This window comes from Lepidochelys kempii, chromosome 24 (genome assembly GCF_965140285.1).
Source record: "Lepidochelys kempii isolate rLepKem1 chromosome 24, rLepKem1.hap1, whole genome shotgun sequence".
Classification (NCBI taxonomy): Eukaryota; Metazoa; Chordata; order Testudines; family Cheloniidae; genus Lepidochelys; species Lepidochelys kempii.
In genome coordinates this window covers 15,303,883-15,322,237 of record NC_136403.1, presented here as the reverse complement: position 1 = coordinate 15,322,237, position 18,355 = coordinate 15,303,883, and the positions used below count along the sequence as shown (strand labels likewise).

At 60.8% G+C, this 18,355-nt stretch overlaps 2 protein-coding genes across 2 annotated transcripts in view; one reads left to right on the top strand and one right to left on the bottom strand.

The window, feature by feature from the left end:
• Nucleotides 1-18,355, bottom strand: part of LOC140902949 (B-cell receptor CD22) — a 62,702-nt gene that overhangs the window by 24,763 nt on the left and 19,584 nt on the right.
• Nucleotides 347-18,019, top strand: LOC140902810 (sialoadhesin). The gene is made up of 9 exons (XM_073323292.2): nt 347-386; nt 1,578-1,931; nt 3,243-3,506; nt 3,923-4,204; nt 5,047-5,310; nt 12,940-13,036; nt 13,420-13,459; nt 14,475-14,565; nt 16,838-18,019. Exons 1-9 carry the CDS (start codon nt 347-349, stop codon nt 17,275-17,277), a joined length of 1,872 nt encoding a protein of 623 aa, XP_073179393.2. The 3' UTR covers nt 17,278-18,019.

Genomic DNA, 18,355 nt, shown 5'->3' with positions numbered 1-18,355 from the left:
CCTCTGTGTTGCTGTGAGCTGCCGAAGAGCCACTTGCCCCTCCCCAGAGGTGGCTGCACCTCACTCCTGAGGCCGTGAGCCCAGCACACATGTCCAGCAAAGCACACGGGGATAGAAATACAACCAATCCTTGCTCCGTCGGTCCAATCTCCAAGCTTTACTCCCTTCTGGTTAGGAAGGTCTTTTTTGAAGGGTCCTAGGTGTAAAATACCTGGTGACGCAGCCGATCCCGTGGCCGGATGCCATCGCCCGGCGTAAACGAGCTGTCACCCAGAAATGCTGCAGGTGAATCATTCCCAGCCCCTTTCCCCTCCCAGGCCGGCTGAGCGCTCTGCCCTGGACGGAGATGGCCTTGGTGCTGGTCCCTGCCCTTTGCCTCCTGACCGGTGAGTAATTCACACAGACGCCACGCGCTGCCAGCCAGGCGACCGGTGGGGACTGTTTCCCCAGTCCTGGGAGTGCGTCTACACTGCCGGGAGGGTGCTTGGAACCGGGTTCCATCGCAGAGAAATCCCAGCCACTCGCACCAGCGGCTCCAGTTCAAGCCTAGGGGGCGTCTGGCCTTGAACCTGACCCCGAGTGGCCGGGTCCTCGCTGCTGGTTTCACCCCGATGGAGAACACGCCTGGCTCTCATGGCAGAGTCAGCCTGGTCTAGCCTCAGCCACCCTCGGCTGAGCAGCGAGGGCCTCAGCCGCTCTCGTCCCGTCCCCCGGGCTGCCGTTTTCCCTCCGCCACGTCCTGCCTCCGGGCTTCTGGCTGTCACAGCGAGTCAGGGTGTCTCCTGGGCCGGCCCGGAGAGCTCTGCTCCCTGCCCTGCCCGTCCGCCCAGCTCCGGCCCGGCTGGACCCTGCCCGCGTCCGCCCCCGCTCCTTGTGCATGGGAAGTGCCTGACCTAGGGTTGGCAACCCTCCAGGACTGTCCTGGAGTGCCCAGGAATTAACAATTAAATTTTAATTAAAGATTATTATGTGATGAAACCGGCAGTAATTTGTCCAACCAAAGTTGGCAACCCTAACCTGACCCCTCACAAGGGGGGCTCCTCCTGCAGTCAGGGCCTCTGGCCCAAGGGTCAGACACCCTACTATGGGTGGGGGTTGAACTGAGAGGGGATGAGGGGTGCACTGGGGGGCAATATACGGGGCTGAATTGAGAGGGGATGGGGAGGTGAACTGAGCCGGGGTTGAGGGGGACTTAAGCGAGGGGGGGTGAACTAAGGACGGACTAGACAGAAGCGGGGCTGGGCAGATGAGGGGAGGGGGTCGGCCTGGACCGATGGGAGAACTCGGGGGGGGGACAGGAGTGATTCAGCAGCTGGGGTGATAAGTTGCTGGGGATGGGCTGATGTGCGGGGGGGGCATCTCCAAATTCCCCTTCCCCAATTCACAGGGGAGCGCTCATTGGGCTCAGACAGAACCACAACCCATCGTCCCCGATTGTGTTTTAAAGCCCCTGGATGGGGGCTGAGCTGATGCTGGCCTCTCCCGGCGGGATCCGTGCAGCAGCCCAGCCTGCAGGCGGGTTCCCCAACTCTCAGGGGCCGGGCGCCGGCCTGATCCCCGATTCCTGTCCCCGGCAGGCGCCTACGCCCAGGACTGGGGTGTGAGACTCGCACCAGGGCCCCTGGCTGGAGGGACCGACTCCTGCGTGACCATCCCCTGCTCCTTCACCTACCCCGCGGGGTGGACGGTCAGTGCCGTGAGCTGGACACGGGAGAAGGATCAAACCGTCTATCACTCGGACGAGGCTCGTGTCCACGCGGACTTCAAGGGGCGCGCCCGCTATCTGGGGGACCTGCAGCGCGACTGCTCCCTGCGGGTGTCGGGGCTGCGCCCCAGCGATCAGGGCACCTACCGCTTCCGCTTCCATGCAGCGCGCGATGGCAGGACGGACACGTGGGGGAGTGAGCCAGGACAGCGGCTCAATGTCTCCGGTAACCAGGTTCCGTCCAGCACCCCCGGGTCCAGGCAGGGCCCGAGGAGAACCGCAGCGAGGGCCCCACACACCAGCGTAGACACCCCGAGCAGGGCTCATCCCCTCCAGCAGGGGACAGCACCGGGACACGGACACACGGACACACACAGACAGGCGCGAGCTTCCGCTTCGAAGTAGAGGGCCCTGGCACGAGTGAGGGATGGTCGAGTAAATCAAAACAGCAACACACACACACACACCCCATTTCTGCCTTGCTGGGAAATCCAAGTGCTTAGAGCTGGGAGTCAGGACTCCTGGGTTCTCTCTCCAGCTCCAGAGGAGGCGGGGGAGTGGCTAGAGCGGGGGGGGGGGGGGACTTGTGGGTCAGACTCCCAGGCTGTGTTGCCAGACCCACGTCCCCGTCCCTCTGTCTAACCCTTGGCCTGTGCTGAAGAGCCGCTGGGACTGACCCTGCAGCCAGCATAACGCAGCAGGCGTGAGGGGCTCTCAGGTGGAGACTATAGTGGGACTGGGACCCTGCAGGACCCCCCAGAACAGCGGGAACAGGTAAAATGAGCTTTGTTGGGGGTGGGCAAAAAACCAGGCTGCATTAATTGGCCGGAAAACACTAAATCTCATAAATGTACCAAGAGTCGGCGACTGGGGAAATAGCTAAATATTTTGTTTCAGCTTCTCTTTCCTCTCCGTGTTTATCTGCCTTGCTCCAAACCTGGGGAAATGCACCCGCCCAAGTCAGGTCAGACCCGTTCTGGGATAACAGGAGTTGAAGTGTGTTTGTACCTGGTTCAAGCAAGATTTGTTTTCTTCTCTTTGTGGTAAAAATTGTCTCTGAATCCCGTTGGTACAGATCAGACCGTCACCCACCGGTTTCTGTCGGGTGGTTGGTTGGTTTAGCAGCCTGGGGGGATCTGTCTCTCTTGTCGGATTTGCGGGATTTAAGGATTTTGTGGCTGGGAGGGGGATGAAAATGCAAAAACCAAAGCAGGGCACTTGAATAAAGGGAACGGGACAGAATTAAAAACAATCCCGCTTAGGGCTCCAGTCTGAGGCCCGACGTGTGGTGCCCCCCACTGGCGGCTGCGCCCCTCCGGGCAGACCCAGCGCTCCCCGTGTCTCAGGGGAACTTTCGCTGCTCTCCCTCCTGGCCACGAGCCCTCATTGCCGGAGCCTGCCGAGCTCCCAGGCTGGGCCATGCCCACACCCTGGGGGCTGCTCCCCGCTCTGCAGCCAGGCCGTGACCCCTGGGAGCGCTGCCAGCCCCAGGGCCCCAGCAGGGTTCAATGGCTCCTGACTCCTCCTCTCCTCACAGACGATCTGTGCCAGCCCTCCCTGGGGCGCCGAACAGAACCGGGACCCTCCCTCACCTGCTCCGTGGGGGCAACTTGCCCCCATCCCCCGTCGTGGTACGACCGAGATGGCGCACGGCGGAGCCCAGGGCAAACCTCGGGCGGGGCTGGGGCGACCGAGCTGCGAATATCCCCGTCCCAGCTGGACCCCGGTGTGGCGCTGAGATGCCAGGTGGATGGATACAGGGATGAGTGTGACTCTGACCAAACCCAGCCCCTGGGGACAGGTGAGGTCTGCTTCTACACATGGCATGGTTAGAGGAGGGGCGGCGGGAGCCAGGACACCTGGGATCTATCCCTGACACAGGAAGGGGATTGGGGACAAGTGGCTAGAGTGCGGGAACAGGGAGTCAGGATTCTTGGCTTCTATCTCCAATTCTGGGAGGGGGCTGGTGTAGTGGGTTAAAGTGGAGGAGACTCAGGGCCAGGACTCCTGGGTTCTTTCCCCAGCTCTGGGAGGGGAGTGGATCTGTGGGTGAGAGCAGGGGGCATGGGAATCAGGACTCCTGGGTTCTATTCCCTCAAAAACTGTCATCTGGCTCTAGCAAATATTCTCCCCCCGAGGGACTGGACGGGGAGGGACCTGCCCCTTCGTTCAGTCCTGGGGTCCAGCTGACGAACTCTCACCCGACTCTCCCCTCAGTCGCCCCCAAAGTGCCCAGGGTGGAGGTTTCGTGGCTGGCAGGGAAGGCACCACTAAGGGAAGGCGACAGTTTTACCCTGCACTGCCAGGCTGCTGCCCTGCGGCCCATCACTGGATACGTCTGGTCCCACGGGGACGTGTGGCTGCCAGGAGCCGGGCAGGATTTACATGTTGACAAGGCAGCCGTCTCCGATGGAGGGAGCTACGCGTGCGGGGTCTGGGTGTCCGGCCCCGGCTGGGGGTATCTGAGCCTCTCTGCGAGGGAATCAGTAGAAGTTCAGCGTAAGTAGCGAGGGCTGGCGAGAGCCTCCTCCCTCGCAGCCCCCGATACTCCCCACAGGGCCTCCTGGAGCAGCCCCGTGTGCCCCTGCCTCGTCCCCCCTGCTTTGCCCCTGCCCGCCTCCTCCCCCCTGCTTCGCCCCACCCGCCTCGTCCCCCCCCGCTTCACCCTCTTCCGCCTCGTCCCCCCTGCTTCACCCCTCCCAACGCATGAGCCCCAGCCTCATATTCCGCCCCTGCCTCCTAATACCCGGGTTTGCTCAACCCAGTGCTGCTGGCTCTGGCCTGGGCCCCCTGCTCCTCTGCATCGCTCCCGTGGCTGGGCCAGCAGAGACAAATTCAGTTTGTGTCCCCCTGCACCTGCCCCCGGCCCCCAGCCCCCTTTGGGCCGCTGCTCATCCCCCCACCTGCCCCGGGGCCCCATTCCACACTGAGCTCGGCCCTGTCCCCTCCCGCCCAGGTGTCCAGCCGCCTCTGTGCCAGGCCCTGCCCCTCCATCTGCCTTGTGTCCCCGGACCCCTCTGGGACAGTCTCTGCCCCCCCTCAAGCTGCCCCAGACTCCCAGCCCCATATGGGCCAGGCCCTGTACCACCCCTCACCTGCTCCAGGCCCCCAGCTTGCTCTGGGCCAGACCCTCTCCCCCGCAACTGCCTTGTGCCCCCAGACCCTTCTGGGGGACTCCTCCCCTATATCCCCATGCCGCCCTGCCTGTTCTCACCCCCTGGAGCCACATGGGCCAGGCCCTGCCCCTCACCCCCCGCCCTGGATCCCTTCCCCCCTCTGGGCCAGGTCTCCCCACTCTGTCTCTCTCCGTTCACGCCCCGTGTCTCTGTCTCGCCCCCCAGACGCCCCCACAGGTGTCCATGTTACGGCAGCGCCGGGCACCAGCCCGCAGGCAGGGGAATCGGTGACGCTAACGTGCAGTTACACCAGCAGCCTCCCCGCCCCCAACTCCTACACCTGGTACCGGGGCGACCAGCAGCTGCATGCATCCCAGCAGGAAATGGTGTTGAAGAGCATCACGGTGGAGCAGGCTGGGGAGTATCGCTGCAAGGCCGACAATGGGATCGGCCAGTCCCCGTCCCCCCCCATCAACATCACCGTCCTCTGTAAGTGCCGGGGACCTGAGAAAAGAGACCTCCGGGGTGGGGGAAGGGCAGGGGTTGTGCCTTTGTGCCGTAGGCCCAGCTGGGGAGGGTCATTGTGGCGATCGCGGTGGAGCTCCCAGTGCCGCGGTGGCCAGCAGGGCTAGTGCCATCCCGGGGTGCAGGGACAGGGCAATCTGGAATCGAGCAGAGAGGGGATTTTACCTCTGGATCTCGCCCTGGTGCAACCACGTCTGGGGTCCTGTGCCCAGTTCTGGGGCCCGCACTCCCAGGAGGTGCTGATCAGCTGGGGAGGGGTCAGAGAAGAGACATGAGAAGGAGTCAGGGGTTGGAAAGCCTACCCCAGGGTGAGAGACTCCAGGAGCTCCATCTGTTTAGCTGAACCAAGGGAAGGGGAAGGGGTGACGTGAGCCCCGTCTGGAAGATCCTACGCAGAGAAGAGAACATTGATAATGGGCCTGGCGGCTGAGGAGATAGAGATCCAGGGGCTGGAAGCTGAAGCTAGACAAATTCAGACTGGCAATAAGGTGTGTGACGATGTGACTCAGCAGGGAGGGGGGAGTGTTGACCTGGGAATGTGCCCTGGGGATGGGAGACCTGAGAACCTGTCACCTGAGCCAGGAGGGGGAAGGGGAGGTAACACCTCTGCCCAGGAATGTGAACAGAGGCTGCAGCATTGAACCTGCTGGGTGGGTTTAGTTTCAGTTTGGGGCTGGGTGGAGGAACACAGGGAACCCCAGGGCTGGGGTCTAAGCTCCCTGCTCCCCCAGGACGTGATTGAGGGGTCCTGGTTGTACCCACAAGCTCTGTTTTGGACTGTGTTCCTGTTGTCCAATAAACCTTCTGTTTTACTGGCTGGCTGAGAGTCTCAGTGGATCCCAGGAAGAGGGGTGCAGGGCCTGGACTCCCCCACACTCCGTGACAACTGGTGGTAGCGGTGGGATCTACTGCACCCCGTGAACGGCGCTTCCTGCAGTAAGTGACTGGGGAGCAGTAAAACGAAGGGGAATTGACGGGGACCAGGCGTGCTGAAGATTCAGAGAGAGACGGTTTTGGGGGGCGGTTAACCCCTGGGAATGTGTGACCAGAGAGAAGGACTTTTGCAGTAACAGGGTCCCCCGGGGGATTGCAGCGAGCGGTTCCAGGGGCGGAGGAGTCTGCAGCTCGACCCTGGCAAAGAGGTGGTGACCTCAAGAAGGACTGGCACACTAAGGGCTTTTCCTGGAAACCGTGGGAAGCTGCCCGGCCTGCGAGTGGCCAGCAGGGAGATGTACGCTAAACGCCTTAAGAGCGACCTGGTGGAGCTGTGCAGGCAGAGGGGGCTGCGCATCGGGAGGTCCACCAAGGAACAGCTGGTTGCCCAGTTGGAGGAGAGGGATGGCTTGGATGACCCGATCCCTGTCCCTGAGGGAAGCCGCCCGGCAGACGCAGCATGGGCCCTGGGGCCTGACCGGGCTGGGAGGGGTCAGACTGCTGCCGAGGACATCCTGAGACCCTTCCTACCTATGCCTGGGGAAGGGGTTGGGGGAAGCCCAGTGAATACCGAGGGCACCCTGACCCCGGCACCCAGCAGGGGATCCTCCCAGCGGAGCTCCCCATCCCTGGAGCGGAGGCGGCTGGAATGGGAGAGGGAGATGAAAATGAGGGAGCTGGAGGATCATGAAAAACAACGTCAACATGAGGAGAAACAACGTCAACATGAGCAGGAGGAGAAGGAGAGGGAGCGTCAGGAGAAGGAGAAACAAAGACAGCATGAACTGGAGCTGGCCAGGCTGAGGAGCAGTGGGGCCCCGGCTGCGGCTGCGGTGAGTGCGGGGGGACCCAAGACTGCAAGGAGCTTTGATAAGTGCTTCCTGGCCCAGCGGAAGGAGGGGGAGGACATGGATAGCTTCCTGACGGCCTTTGAGAATGCCTGCGAGATGCACAGGGTTGACCCTGCAGACAGGCTCCAGTTCCTCACCCCCTTACTGGACCCCAAAGCCGTGGAGGTGTACAGCCGGATGACAGGGCAGGAGGCAGGGGACTATGAACTGTTCAAACAGGCCCTGCTCCGTGAGTTTGGGCTGACCCCCGAGATGTACCGGAGAAGGTTCCGGAGTCAGCGTAAAACGCCTGAGGTCACCTACCTACAACTGGCCAACCGGATGCAGGGGTATGCCCGCAAGTGGACAGCTGGGGCCCGAGCTAAAGAGGACCTGCTTGACCTAATCGTACTAGAGCAACTGTATGATCAGTGCCCTTCCGACCTGAGGCTGTGGCTGGTGGACAAAAAGCTCGAGAACCCCCAGCACGCAGGGCAGCTGGCCGACGAGTTTGTGAACAGTCGGTCAGGGGGTAGCCGGGAGGAGTCCCAAAAGAACAGGCCCCCCCCGATGCAGAGAGAGGGTCACCAGGGGGCCTCCCAGCGGGGAAATAGGGAGAACCCCCTCCCAAGGGGAACGCCTGGCGTCGGGCCCCTCCGACCCGCTCGAGGGGACCAACGTGACCTGAGCTGCTATCACTGTGGCCAGAGAGGCCACGTACGGACCCAGTGCCCCGGGCTCAGGGACGAACTGAGCAGACCCAACCTACCCAGGGTTAACTGGGTAGGGACCCAGCTGGACGAGGGGCAGACGACCCAGGAAAGGGGGCCTACCAGTTTACCACCTGCCCCGGAGGGAAGAGTACCCCAGGCCAGCTCCACCAGAGGGCTGGAGGCTCTGGACTCAGGGTGCTCGGTTTACAGGGTGGGCGTGGGGCTGTCCCTCCGGAGAGAGTGCCTTGTTCCCCTGGAGGTGGATGGGAGGAAGGTCAATGGATACTGGGATACGGGTGCGGAGGTGACGCTGGCCCGGCCCGAGGTGGTGGCCCCAGATCGGGTGGTGCCCAACACCTATCTGACCCTGACAGGGGTGGGCGGGACCCCATTTAAGGTGCCCGTGGCAAGGGTACACCTGAAATGGGGGGCCAAGGAGGGCCCCAAGGATGTGGGGGTACACCACCATTTGCCCACTGAAGTTTTGATGGGGGGAGACCTAGAGGACTGGCCAAGCAAGCCCCAGGCCGCCCTGGTTGTGACGCGTAGCCAGAGCCGGCGAGGGGCACTGCGCCCTGACCTCGGGGAGGGTATCACACCGGAGGCGCAGGACCCTACCCTGGTGGGGAGGGAGCGCCGAGGGGCATGGCTCAGAGAGGCGGAGGCCTCAGACCTGGCCAGTGAGAGGGAACCGGGCCCCATCCCTTCCCCAGCCGCTGAGTTCCAGGCCGAGTTGAGGAAAGATCCCTCCTTGCGGAAGCTCAGGGACCTGGCCGACCTCAGGGTGGTACGGACCGTGAGGAGAGGCTGCCAGGAGAGGTTCCTGTGGGAGAAGGGGTTCCTGTACCGAGAATGGGCTCCCACAAGGGAAGTAGAGTCCTGTGGGATCAGGAGGCAGCTGGTGGTCCCCCAGAAGTATCGCCGCAGGCTCCTGTACCTGGCCCATGACATCCCCCTCGCAGGGCACCAGGGAATCCGGCGCACCCGGCAGAGGTTGCTACAGAACTTTTACTGGCCCGGGGTCTTTACCACGGTCCGGCAGTATTGCCGATCCTGTGACCCCTGTCAGAGGGTGGGGAAGGCCCGGGACAAGGGGAAAGCGGCTTTGAGACCTTTGCCCATCATAGAGGAGCCTTTCCAGAAGGTGGCCATGGACATCGTGGGGCCTCTCAGCAGGACGACCCGGTCGGGGAAGAAATACATTCTGGGGGTGGTAGATTTTGCCACCCGCTACCCCGAGGCAGTGCCCTTAGCTTCCATTGAAGCAGACACCGTGGCCGATGCGCTCCTGACCATTTTCAGCCGAGTGGGGTTCCCCAAGGAAGTCTTGACAGACCAAGGCTCCAACTTCATGTCGGCCCTGCTCCGGTGCTTGTGGGAGAAATGTGGGGTCCGGCACGACTGGGCCTCAGCTTATCACCCCCAGTCCAATGGGCTGGTGGAGAGGTTTAACGGGACGCTAAAGATGATGCTGAAAACCTTTATGAACCAGCACCCACAGGATTGGGACAAGTACTTACCTCACCTGCTGTTCGCGTACAGGGAGGTGCCCCAGGAGTCTACCGGATTTTCGCCTTTCGAACTGTTATATGGCAGGAGGGTGAGGGGCCCCCTGGACCTGATGAGAGACGAGTGGGAGGGGAAGGCCACTCCCGATGGAGAGTCAGTGGTGGAATATGTCCTGATCTTCCGAGAGAGACTGGCTGAACTCATGGGCCTGGCCAGGGAGAATCTGGCCAGAGCCCAGAGGAAGCAGAAGGTCTGGTATGACCGCACGGCGCGGGCCCGTGCCTACGCCACTGGGGATCAGGTGATGGTTCTCATCCCAGTGAGAAAGAACAAACTACAGGCCGCCTGGGAGGGCCCTTTCAAGGTCGTCAAGCAGCTCAATGAGGTAAACTATGTGGTGGAGCTGTCGAACCGGGCGCACCACCGCCGGGTGTACCATGTGAATATGATGAAGCCATATTATGCCAGGGGGAATGTGGTGTTGGCCGTGTGTGGACAGTGGGAAGAGCAGGGAGATGACCCTTTAGTAGATCTATTCCCTGGGACCAGAGCTGGTTTCCCCCTGGAAACAATTCCCCTCTCGGATCAGCTAACCCCTGCCCAGCAAGCTGAGGTCAGGGAGGTGCTGCATCCGTACCGACAGCTGTTTTCCAACCAGCCTGGACGCACTAATCTGACTGTCCACCGGGTGCAGACAGGGTCGCACCCGCCGATAAGATGCTCCCGCTTCCGAGTCACAGGGAAAACTGCTCAGGACCTGGAAAGAGAGGTCCGGGACATGCTGGCTTTGGGGGTGATCCAGCCATCTGCCAGCCCTTGGGCCTCGCCGGTGGTGCTGGTCCCCAAAAAGGACGGGTCGGTCCGGTTCTGTGTGGACTATCGGAAGCTCAATGCCATCACTGTATCTGATGCCTACCCCATGCCCAGGCCGGACGAGCTCCTAGACAAGCTGGGAGGAGCTCGGTACCTTACCACCATGGACCTTACAAAGGGCTACTGGCAAGTGCCGCTGGATGCAGATGCCCGACTGAAATCGGCCTTTATCACCCCTCTGGGGCTCTATGAGTTCCTGACCCTGCCTTTCGGCCTCAAGGGAGCGCCGGCCACCTTCCAGCGCCTAGTGGACCAGCTCCTGAGGGGGATGGAGAGTTTTGCCGTGGCGTATATTGATGACATCTGTGTCTTTAGCCAGACCTGGGAGGACCACGTGTCCCAGGTTAGACAAGTGCTGGACCGACTCCAGGGGGCTGGGCTGACTGTAAAAGCGGAGAAGTGCAAGGTGGGGATGGCGGAAGTATCTTACCTGGGCCATCGGGTGGGGAGCGGCCGCCTAAAGCCGGAACCAGCCAAGGTGGAGGTGATCAGAGACTGGCCCGCTCCCCACACCAAAAAGCAGGTCCAAGCCTTTATTGGGATGGCAGGATACTACCGAAGATTTGTGCCCCACTTTAGCGCCATCGCCACCCCCATCACGGAGCTATGCAAGAAGGGGAAGCCAGACAAGGTGGTCTGGACCGAGCAGTGCCAGGTGGCTTTCCGGGCGCTGAAGAAGGCTCTGGTCAGTGGCCCACTTCTGGCAAACCCAGACTTTGACAAGCCCTTTGTGGTGTTCACCGACGCCTCAGACACGGGACTGGGGGCGGTGTTAATGCAGGAGGATGAAAAGGGGGAGAGACACCCCATCGTGTACCTGAGCAAGAAGTTGCTACCCCGGGAGCAACACTACGCGGCCATTGAGAAGGAGTGCCTGGCCATAGTGTGGGCCCTCAAGAAACTAGAGCCCTATCTCTTCGGGCGACACTTCACCGTCTACACCGACCACTCTCCCCTGACCTGGCTGCACCAGATGAAAGGAGCCAACGCCAAGCTCCTGAGATGGAGCCTGCTCCTGCAGGATTACGACATGGACGTGGTCCACGTGAAGGGAAGTGCCAACCTGATAGCGGATGCGCTGTCCCGGAGAGGGGGCCCCGAACTTCCCCAGGTCACTGGTCAGCGTGACCCCGCTCAGTTCAGTCTCAAAGGGGGGAGAGATGTGACGATGTGACTCAGCAGGGAGGGGGGAGTGTTGTCCTGGGAATGTGCCCTGGGGATGGGAGACCTGAGAACCTGTCACCTGAGCCAGGAGGGGGAGGGGGAGGTAACACCTCTGCCCAGGAATGTGAACAAAGGCTGCAGCAGGGAACCTGCTGGGTGGGTTTAGTTTCAGTTTGGGGCTGGGGAGAGGAACACAGGGAACCCCAGGGCTGGGGTCTAAGCTCCCTGCTCCCCCAGAAGGACGTGATTGAGGGGTCCTGGTTGTACCCACAAGCTCTGTTGTGGACTGTGTTCCTGTTGTCCAATAAACCTTCTGTTTTACTGGCTGGCTGAGAGTCTCAGTGGATCCCAGGAAGAGGGGTGCAGGGCCTGGACTCCCCCACACTCCGTGACATCCGTGACAAGGTGCAAATGTTGAACAGGGAGGAGAATTTGCCATTGAAAGAACGATCTCAGGACATGGTGGATTCTCCGTCCCGGGGAATCTTTAAATCAAGCTGGGATGTTTTGATAAAGTGTTTGCTCTCTTTCAAATGGGAATGAATTCAGGGGAGTCCTGAGGCCTGTGTCACTTCTGGCCTTAGATTTTATGGAGCATCCTTCCCTAGGCCCATCACTGCCTTTTCCCGAGGTCTTGGGGAGGCTGGCTGTGATTCCTCCAGCCCTTTAATCAAACAGGCAGGGGCTGGACTACATCTCCCATGATGCACCATAGCCAGGGATTCCAATGAAGCGCCCCACCCCGCACCAAGAGGGGACCAGGCAGTGCATCGTAGGAGATGTAGTTCAGCCGGACAGCCTGGCCGACAGAGGAGGCTGAGAGCGTGAGGAACAGGAACTGCAAGTCCCATGATGCACCACACCGAAGGACTCCTATGACACACATGGAATGATGGGATTTTGTGAGATCTTGGTTTTCATTTAAAAAAAACAAACTTTCTAGTACAGCTGGCCAGGAAATAGATTTTTTTTCCCAAGTGGGAAAGCTCCACTTTTCATAGAAATGTCAAAAACCGAAATATCTCAATTGAAAATGGCCTGATGGGAGTTGTAGTTTGAGTGCCTTGTGCTTCCATTCTCTTCTGTACGCCAGGATCTGTAGCCAGACTATATCTCCCATGATGCATCTTGGCGTAGGATTCCTGTGATGCACGCCCTTCCCGCACCAAGAGAGGGGCTGGTGGGGCATCATGAGAGATGTAGTCCAGACAGACACCTTGGCCTAGAGTGGAGAATGAGGACACAAGGCTCTGAAACTACATCTCCCACGATGCACCCTGACTATGGATTCCTATGAGGCACCCTTTCCATCACCAAGAGGGGAGATAGTGGAGCATCATGGGAAATGTCATCCAGCTGGGCAGCACAGCCTATAGAGGGGGCTGGGGGCGCTGGGACGGGAGGGCTTCGCATCTGAGCATCAGGTCTGCTGACTCCAAAGCCACCACGTGTAATGATCCAGCCCCATGCAGCCTCACTGTGGGCTTGTTACCCGGCTGCCATCCCTCAGGAAATGGGGTTCAAAAATCTGCTGCAGGGTTGATCCAAGAACCCTCCTTTTTCCTTTCCAGCCACCCCCCGTGTTTGGGCTCCCGCCTACATCCTGGGACCTGCAGTTGCACTCATCCTGCTGCTGCTGGTGGGGCTGGTCGGCGTCATAGTGTGGAGGTATTTGCGCTTGCTTTGCAAACCGGTGATATCCGCGTCTCGGGTCGTCTGGCCATCCCCAGCTCCTCCCGCCTGGCCTTTGCCGGAGAACCCCGCAATCCGGGAGTGAGAATTGCAGAGCCAGTTCGGCTGCAGGGAAACCCAGTCAGGGGGAGGTGATTGAATGGTGGTGGTTGGGTCCCACACAGATACCTGACACCCGCAGGGGCCTGGGAAGGGCTGGGTGGCCTCCTGCTTACACGGCTGGGCTGGTGGTCAGGAGAGCAGGGGTCAAGCCCAGGCAGGAGGTTCTATTTTGTGGGAGCCTTTGTCCTGTTCCTTCCCCTCCTGAACCGAAGCAGATGTCGTTTTGCCTCCGAGCTGTTGGTCTCCTTTATTTGTAGGAAGAGGCGGAGCGAACGCCAGGGACTGAGCAGTGATCCGGTAAGTGCATCTATGGGGCTGGGAGCCAGGACTCCTGGGTTCTTTCCCTGGTTCTGGGAGGGGAGTGGGGTCTAGTAGGCGAGAGCAAGAGGTGCTGGGAGCCAGGACGCCTGGGTTCTATCCCCAGCTCTGCTGCTGACTCACTGCATGACTTTAGACGAGCTTTGTCCATCACTTTCCCCCTCCATAAAACAGGATTATAAAATCCCCCCCCCCCCCCCGAGCAGGACAGAAGCTCTTTCCAATCTCACTTCTGCCTGCCTTTGCATACAAGCTCCCGAGGTAACAGCAGGGCCTGGCTCTGGTCCAGGGCCGCCCAGAGGCTTCAGGGGGCCTGAGGCAAAGCCATTTCGGGGGCCCTTTAATTAATTAAGCGCCTTTTTAATTTTTACTGCCCCGGCGGAGCTCCGGGTCTTCGGTGGAGCGAGTGAGGGACCCACCACCGAAAATCCAGAGCGCCGCCCCCGTCCGTAAAAGCGCCGCGGCGGGTGGCCCTCCCTTACCCATAATAGGATCTGTCCAAGTCGGGGTTGGGGCCGGGGCTGGGACTGGGGCCAGAGCTGTGGCTGCCGTGGAGCGGGGCTGGGTGGCGCTCCCTCCCTGCCTGCTATGGGGGCTGGCTCTAGCCCTGCCGTGCCACCCTGAAAGTTCCTCCATGCCCTCGTAGGGTGGTGTGCCCCACAGTTTGGGGACCGCTGCTCTAGAAGGGAAAGGCCGTGTGCACCCTTCCTGCCCCCACCACCCCGAGGCAGCTCGTCCTCCGCTGTGGGGCTGGATTGGAGCCAGTGCCCCCTAGAGAGGAAAGGCCCCATTCCCCAAGTCCATGATTCATGTCAGGTCTGGGTGCTTTAGCCCAGGGGTCCATCCCCAGCCACTCACCCACAGGGGTTGTACGCTGTTGACCGACGCAGTCTGTCCAATCCCCAGCCACGGCGCTGCAGCCGACCCAATGCTAGCGACCCAAATGCCCTCGCGCCATCCCCAGCCCCCGTAACGTTCTCTCTTTCCGTGGCAGCGTGCCCACCAAGGTGTTCCCGGGCTCTCCGGATGGCACCGGGCAATCCCACATCTGCAGCCAGCCCATGAACATGGGAAAAATATTGCAGGTGAGTGATTCATTCCTCCTTTATAGGAGGCCCAGGACTTCTGGGTTCGATCCCTGGCTCCGTGAGGGGAGGGGAGTGGAGTCTAGTGGTTAGAGTAGGGGGGCCAGGAGCCAGGACTCCTGGGTTCTCTCCCGAGCTCTGGGAGGGGAGTGGGGTCTCGTGGCTAGAGCGGTGACTATGAGTCTTTAGTCTGTTCCTTCAAGGAAGCCCAGGACTTTCCCTCTTACCCATCACGTTCACACTGATAAGTCATCCGCTTCTCCTCCTCCTGCTTCTTCCTGGGGTTCGAGAGGATCAGTCTCAGCCCATAGGAGCCATTCTCGCTGGCCCGCAGGTCACACCGCTGCAGGCTGCAATCTCTCTCCAGGTCCCCCAGGAACCTCACGCGCCCTGCAAAGGCCGGGCTGATGGAGGCGTTGTGTTTATAGAGGACGGTGTCACTGAAATCTTTCTTCTCAGGGTCATACCCAGGGTTCAGGTACCAGGCCAGGGAGTTGATGGTTGGGTTGTTTGGCCTTCTGGGGTTCAGGAGGCAGGATTTATAGCAGCACGGGATGGACAGACAGGCCCCTGTCCAAGCGATCAGGGATGCGGGCACCTCGGCGGGTTGGTCTCAGTGACACAGGAAGCCTGGAAACAGCAGAGAGACTGAGATGGCAGCGAGGCGCAGGCTGGCCTGGCGCTTCCTGTGCTGAACTGGGACTCAGGAGATCAGGGTTTGATTCCCAGCACTAAACTCCCTGTTCAGCTCATGGTGTGCCTCCGTGCCTCGGTTTCCCCATCTGCACAATGAAGAGAACCCAGGAATCCTGAATCCCGACACAACCTTCCCAACCCCCTATCACTGGATCCCATCACTCTGATGCAAGTGGAGTAAATCTCACAGAGGAAAACCTTCCTCTGAGCTTGTGACCCCCGCAGCCAGGTCTCCCCTCCCTTCTCCCCTGCCCCCAGGGCTCTGTGGGTCTGAAGGAGCCAGACCTTCAGGGCGAGGCAAAGGGGCCTTACCCGGGAGGAACAGCAGCCAGAGGAGACACCTCATGGTGACCCCGGGCAGCCGCGGCGCTGGGGAGCAGAGGAAAGGGCAAAGGGCTGGTTGGTTCCTGTGATGACCCAGAGCAACATCAACCACCCGCAGTGGAGAGAGACCAGCTAGAGGGGGGACTGCAGGGAACCCCCCACCTGCTCTAACCACTAGACCCCCCTCCCCTCCCAGGGTTGGGAGAGAACCCAGGTGTCCTGGCTGCCGGCCCCCTGCTCTAACTCACTAGCTGCCAGATGGGTTTGTCACGCATGGCGCGATGCAAGGGGCGTCACATTAAATAGGGGAGGCAGCTAAACGCAGGACAACTGTTGCCCACCCGCTGGGCAGGGAGGTTATTACAGGTCTTGGTGCCCAGAGCGGGGACATTGAGCTTCCTCTGGGAAAACTCCAGCGGGAACCATCCCCCTCCTGACCATCGATCCACGGGGGACCCAGCAGCCCCTCGCCCCGTGTGGGAGGCTGCGAGTACGTGTGTAGCTCTCACTGGTACATGGATCGCTCTAGGAGCTGGATACGCGGGGACAGTCGTCACTTAGCTGGCGACTTTAATCCAGTTGAGAAGAGACAGGGGACCTTGTTCCCGCGACTGTCTGTGTCACTGGCATTCACTTCAAATAAAAATAAAGGCTACAGGGGTGGGGGTCTGGTGGTTTGGGGGGCTCATGAGACACTTGTGGGGATCCAGGGGCTGGTGATTTGGGGTGGCTGGTGGGAGACACTAGGGCGATATTCAGGGGGCTGGTGGTGTGGGGGGCTCGCGGGAGACATTTGGGGGGAGTCAAGGGGTGGGAGGCCGGTGGTTTAGGGGGGCTGGTGGGAGACACTTGGGGGATTCAGGAGGCTGGAGATTTCGGGGACCCAGATCTAACAACAGAAACTATTTTCCCTTTCCCACGAGGCGCTGAGCTTTCCCGCAGGCCAGAGACGGAGTCACCCTATGAGGTGAGCACAGGGTCTGTTACCCTCCCCCCCAACCTCCCGGGCCCCTCTGCCCCCTGCTGGCTGGAGTGTGTCGCGGCTGCAGCCTCCCCACCCCCCGCACTGTGAATCCCTGCCCCCTGCTGGGTGGAACCGGCGCTGCCTAAGTGTGTGTGTGAGACCCCGTCCTGCTACCGACTCAGGGGAGATTCCCCCAGCCACAGAGTGTCCGGTCCTGGCAGCACCCACCCCGCTGGCCCTGGGGCCCTTTGAGCAGGGATCTCACTGGCTCTCTGTTTGGGCCTACAGGAACTCCAAGGACCGACCCAGGATATTTACAGCGAGTTGGTCTATCCCCAAGCTGGTTCCCACTGAGCTCTGCCGAAATTCTGACCAGCCTGGGACCCCTCTGCACGGCCGGGACCTTAAACACAAAGAGAAGCCATCGCTCAATGGGGCAGATCCCAGCGGGGTCCACAAGCGCCGGCTTTCCATTGTGCCAGGGGGTGCTCGAACCCTGGCTCTGCCCCAGGCCCCATCCCCACTCCACCCCTTCCCTCAAGGCCACACCCCTGCCCTGCTCCCACCCCACCTCTTCCCACCCCCGAGTGTGCTGCGTCCTCGCTCCTCTCCCCTGTGCCCCGGTGGGCAGGAGGAGCGGGGAGGGAGGGGGAAGCACTGACGGGGGGCTGCCGGTGGGTGCTCGACGCCTATGCTGGGGTCAAGCGGCCGTAGCTCCATTGGAATGAATGGGGCCAGACCCCCAGCTGGGGTTAGTGGCCATCACTCTACTGGAGAACTCGACTGGGAATAAATAGCTCCGCAGTGCTGGGATTGGGTAATTCTTTTTCGAGATCAACTTTAGAAAAAACAGTGGCAATCCCGAAACAAAAAACAGCGGTTAACTTGGGGTTAAAGGTGAGACGTGCTGAGCTATTCCCAGGAGCAAAGGAGAGGGGAACAAGGGAGATTTCAAATCCCAGAGAGGAGACAGGCAGGAAATTCCAGGCTCAAGTCAAAGTTAGGAGAACCCGGCAGCTGGGGGCCGAGCAGTGGGCGTGAGCTTGGTTCAGAGGGTTTTCCCGGCTCCTCGAGGAGGGTGAACACAGGCCGGGGCGTTGACGGTGGAGTCTCATGGGGTTCAGGGTCCTGGCAGCGCAGAGGGGACCACGGCTCGCAGGGACCTCGGCCGGGCTCTGTTACAATAGTCCCCAGGCTGTTCGAATAGTCTCCAGGATTGTCCGAGGGGCTGGCAGTATCCCCGGAGCGCAGGATTTCCTGCTGGGGACGCAGAAAGACACACAGTGGGAAAGAGTCTGAAGACCAGTGATCACACCCCCAGCTTGAGGTGTGTGTGTGTCTGCCCCTTTGGGCAGTCGGGCGACGAGCGGTGGGATCAGGGGCCTGGCAGCAGGGGCTCCTGGGTTCTATCCCCAGCTCTGGGGTGGGAGAGGGGTCCAGTGGGTTAGAGCATGGGGGCTGGGAGCCAGGACTCCTGGGTTCTGTCCGTGGCTGGGGGAGGGACAAGAGTCAGGCCTCCTGGGTGCTGGGAGGGGAGTCTAGTGGTTAGCGCAGGGTACTTTGTTCTGATCCCATTGCGTGGCTCTCCAGTCCCCGGGCGTTGGGCAGGGCTGTCTGGCTTGTCGTGCTAGAAACGCTCCTCATCCAGGTTTCCGGCATTGCTGCTCGTGAGCATGCTCAGGGGATCTGTGGCTGGTCCAGGACATCTGCTGATGGAGGCGGGAAGGGCTGGGCTGGGAGAGGGGCCAATAGACAGAACCAGAGACGGTGTTTTTCTTTCCGGCCACATTTCAGCCAGCGGTTTCC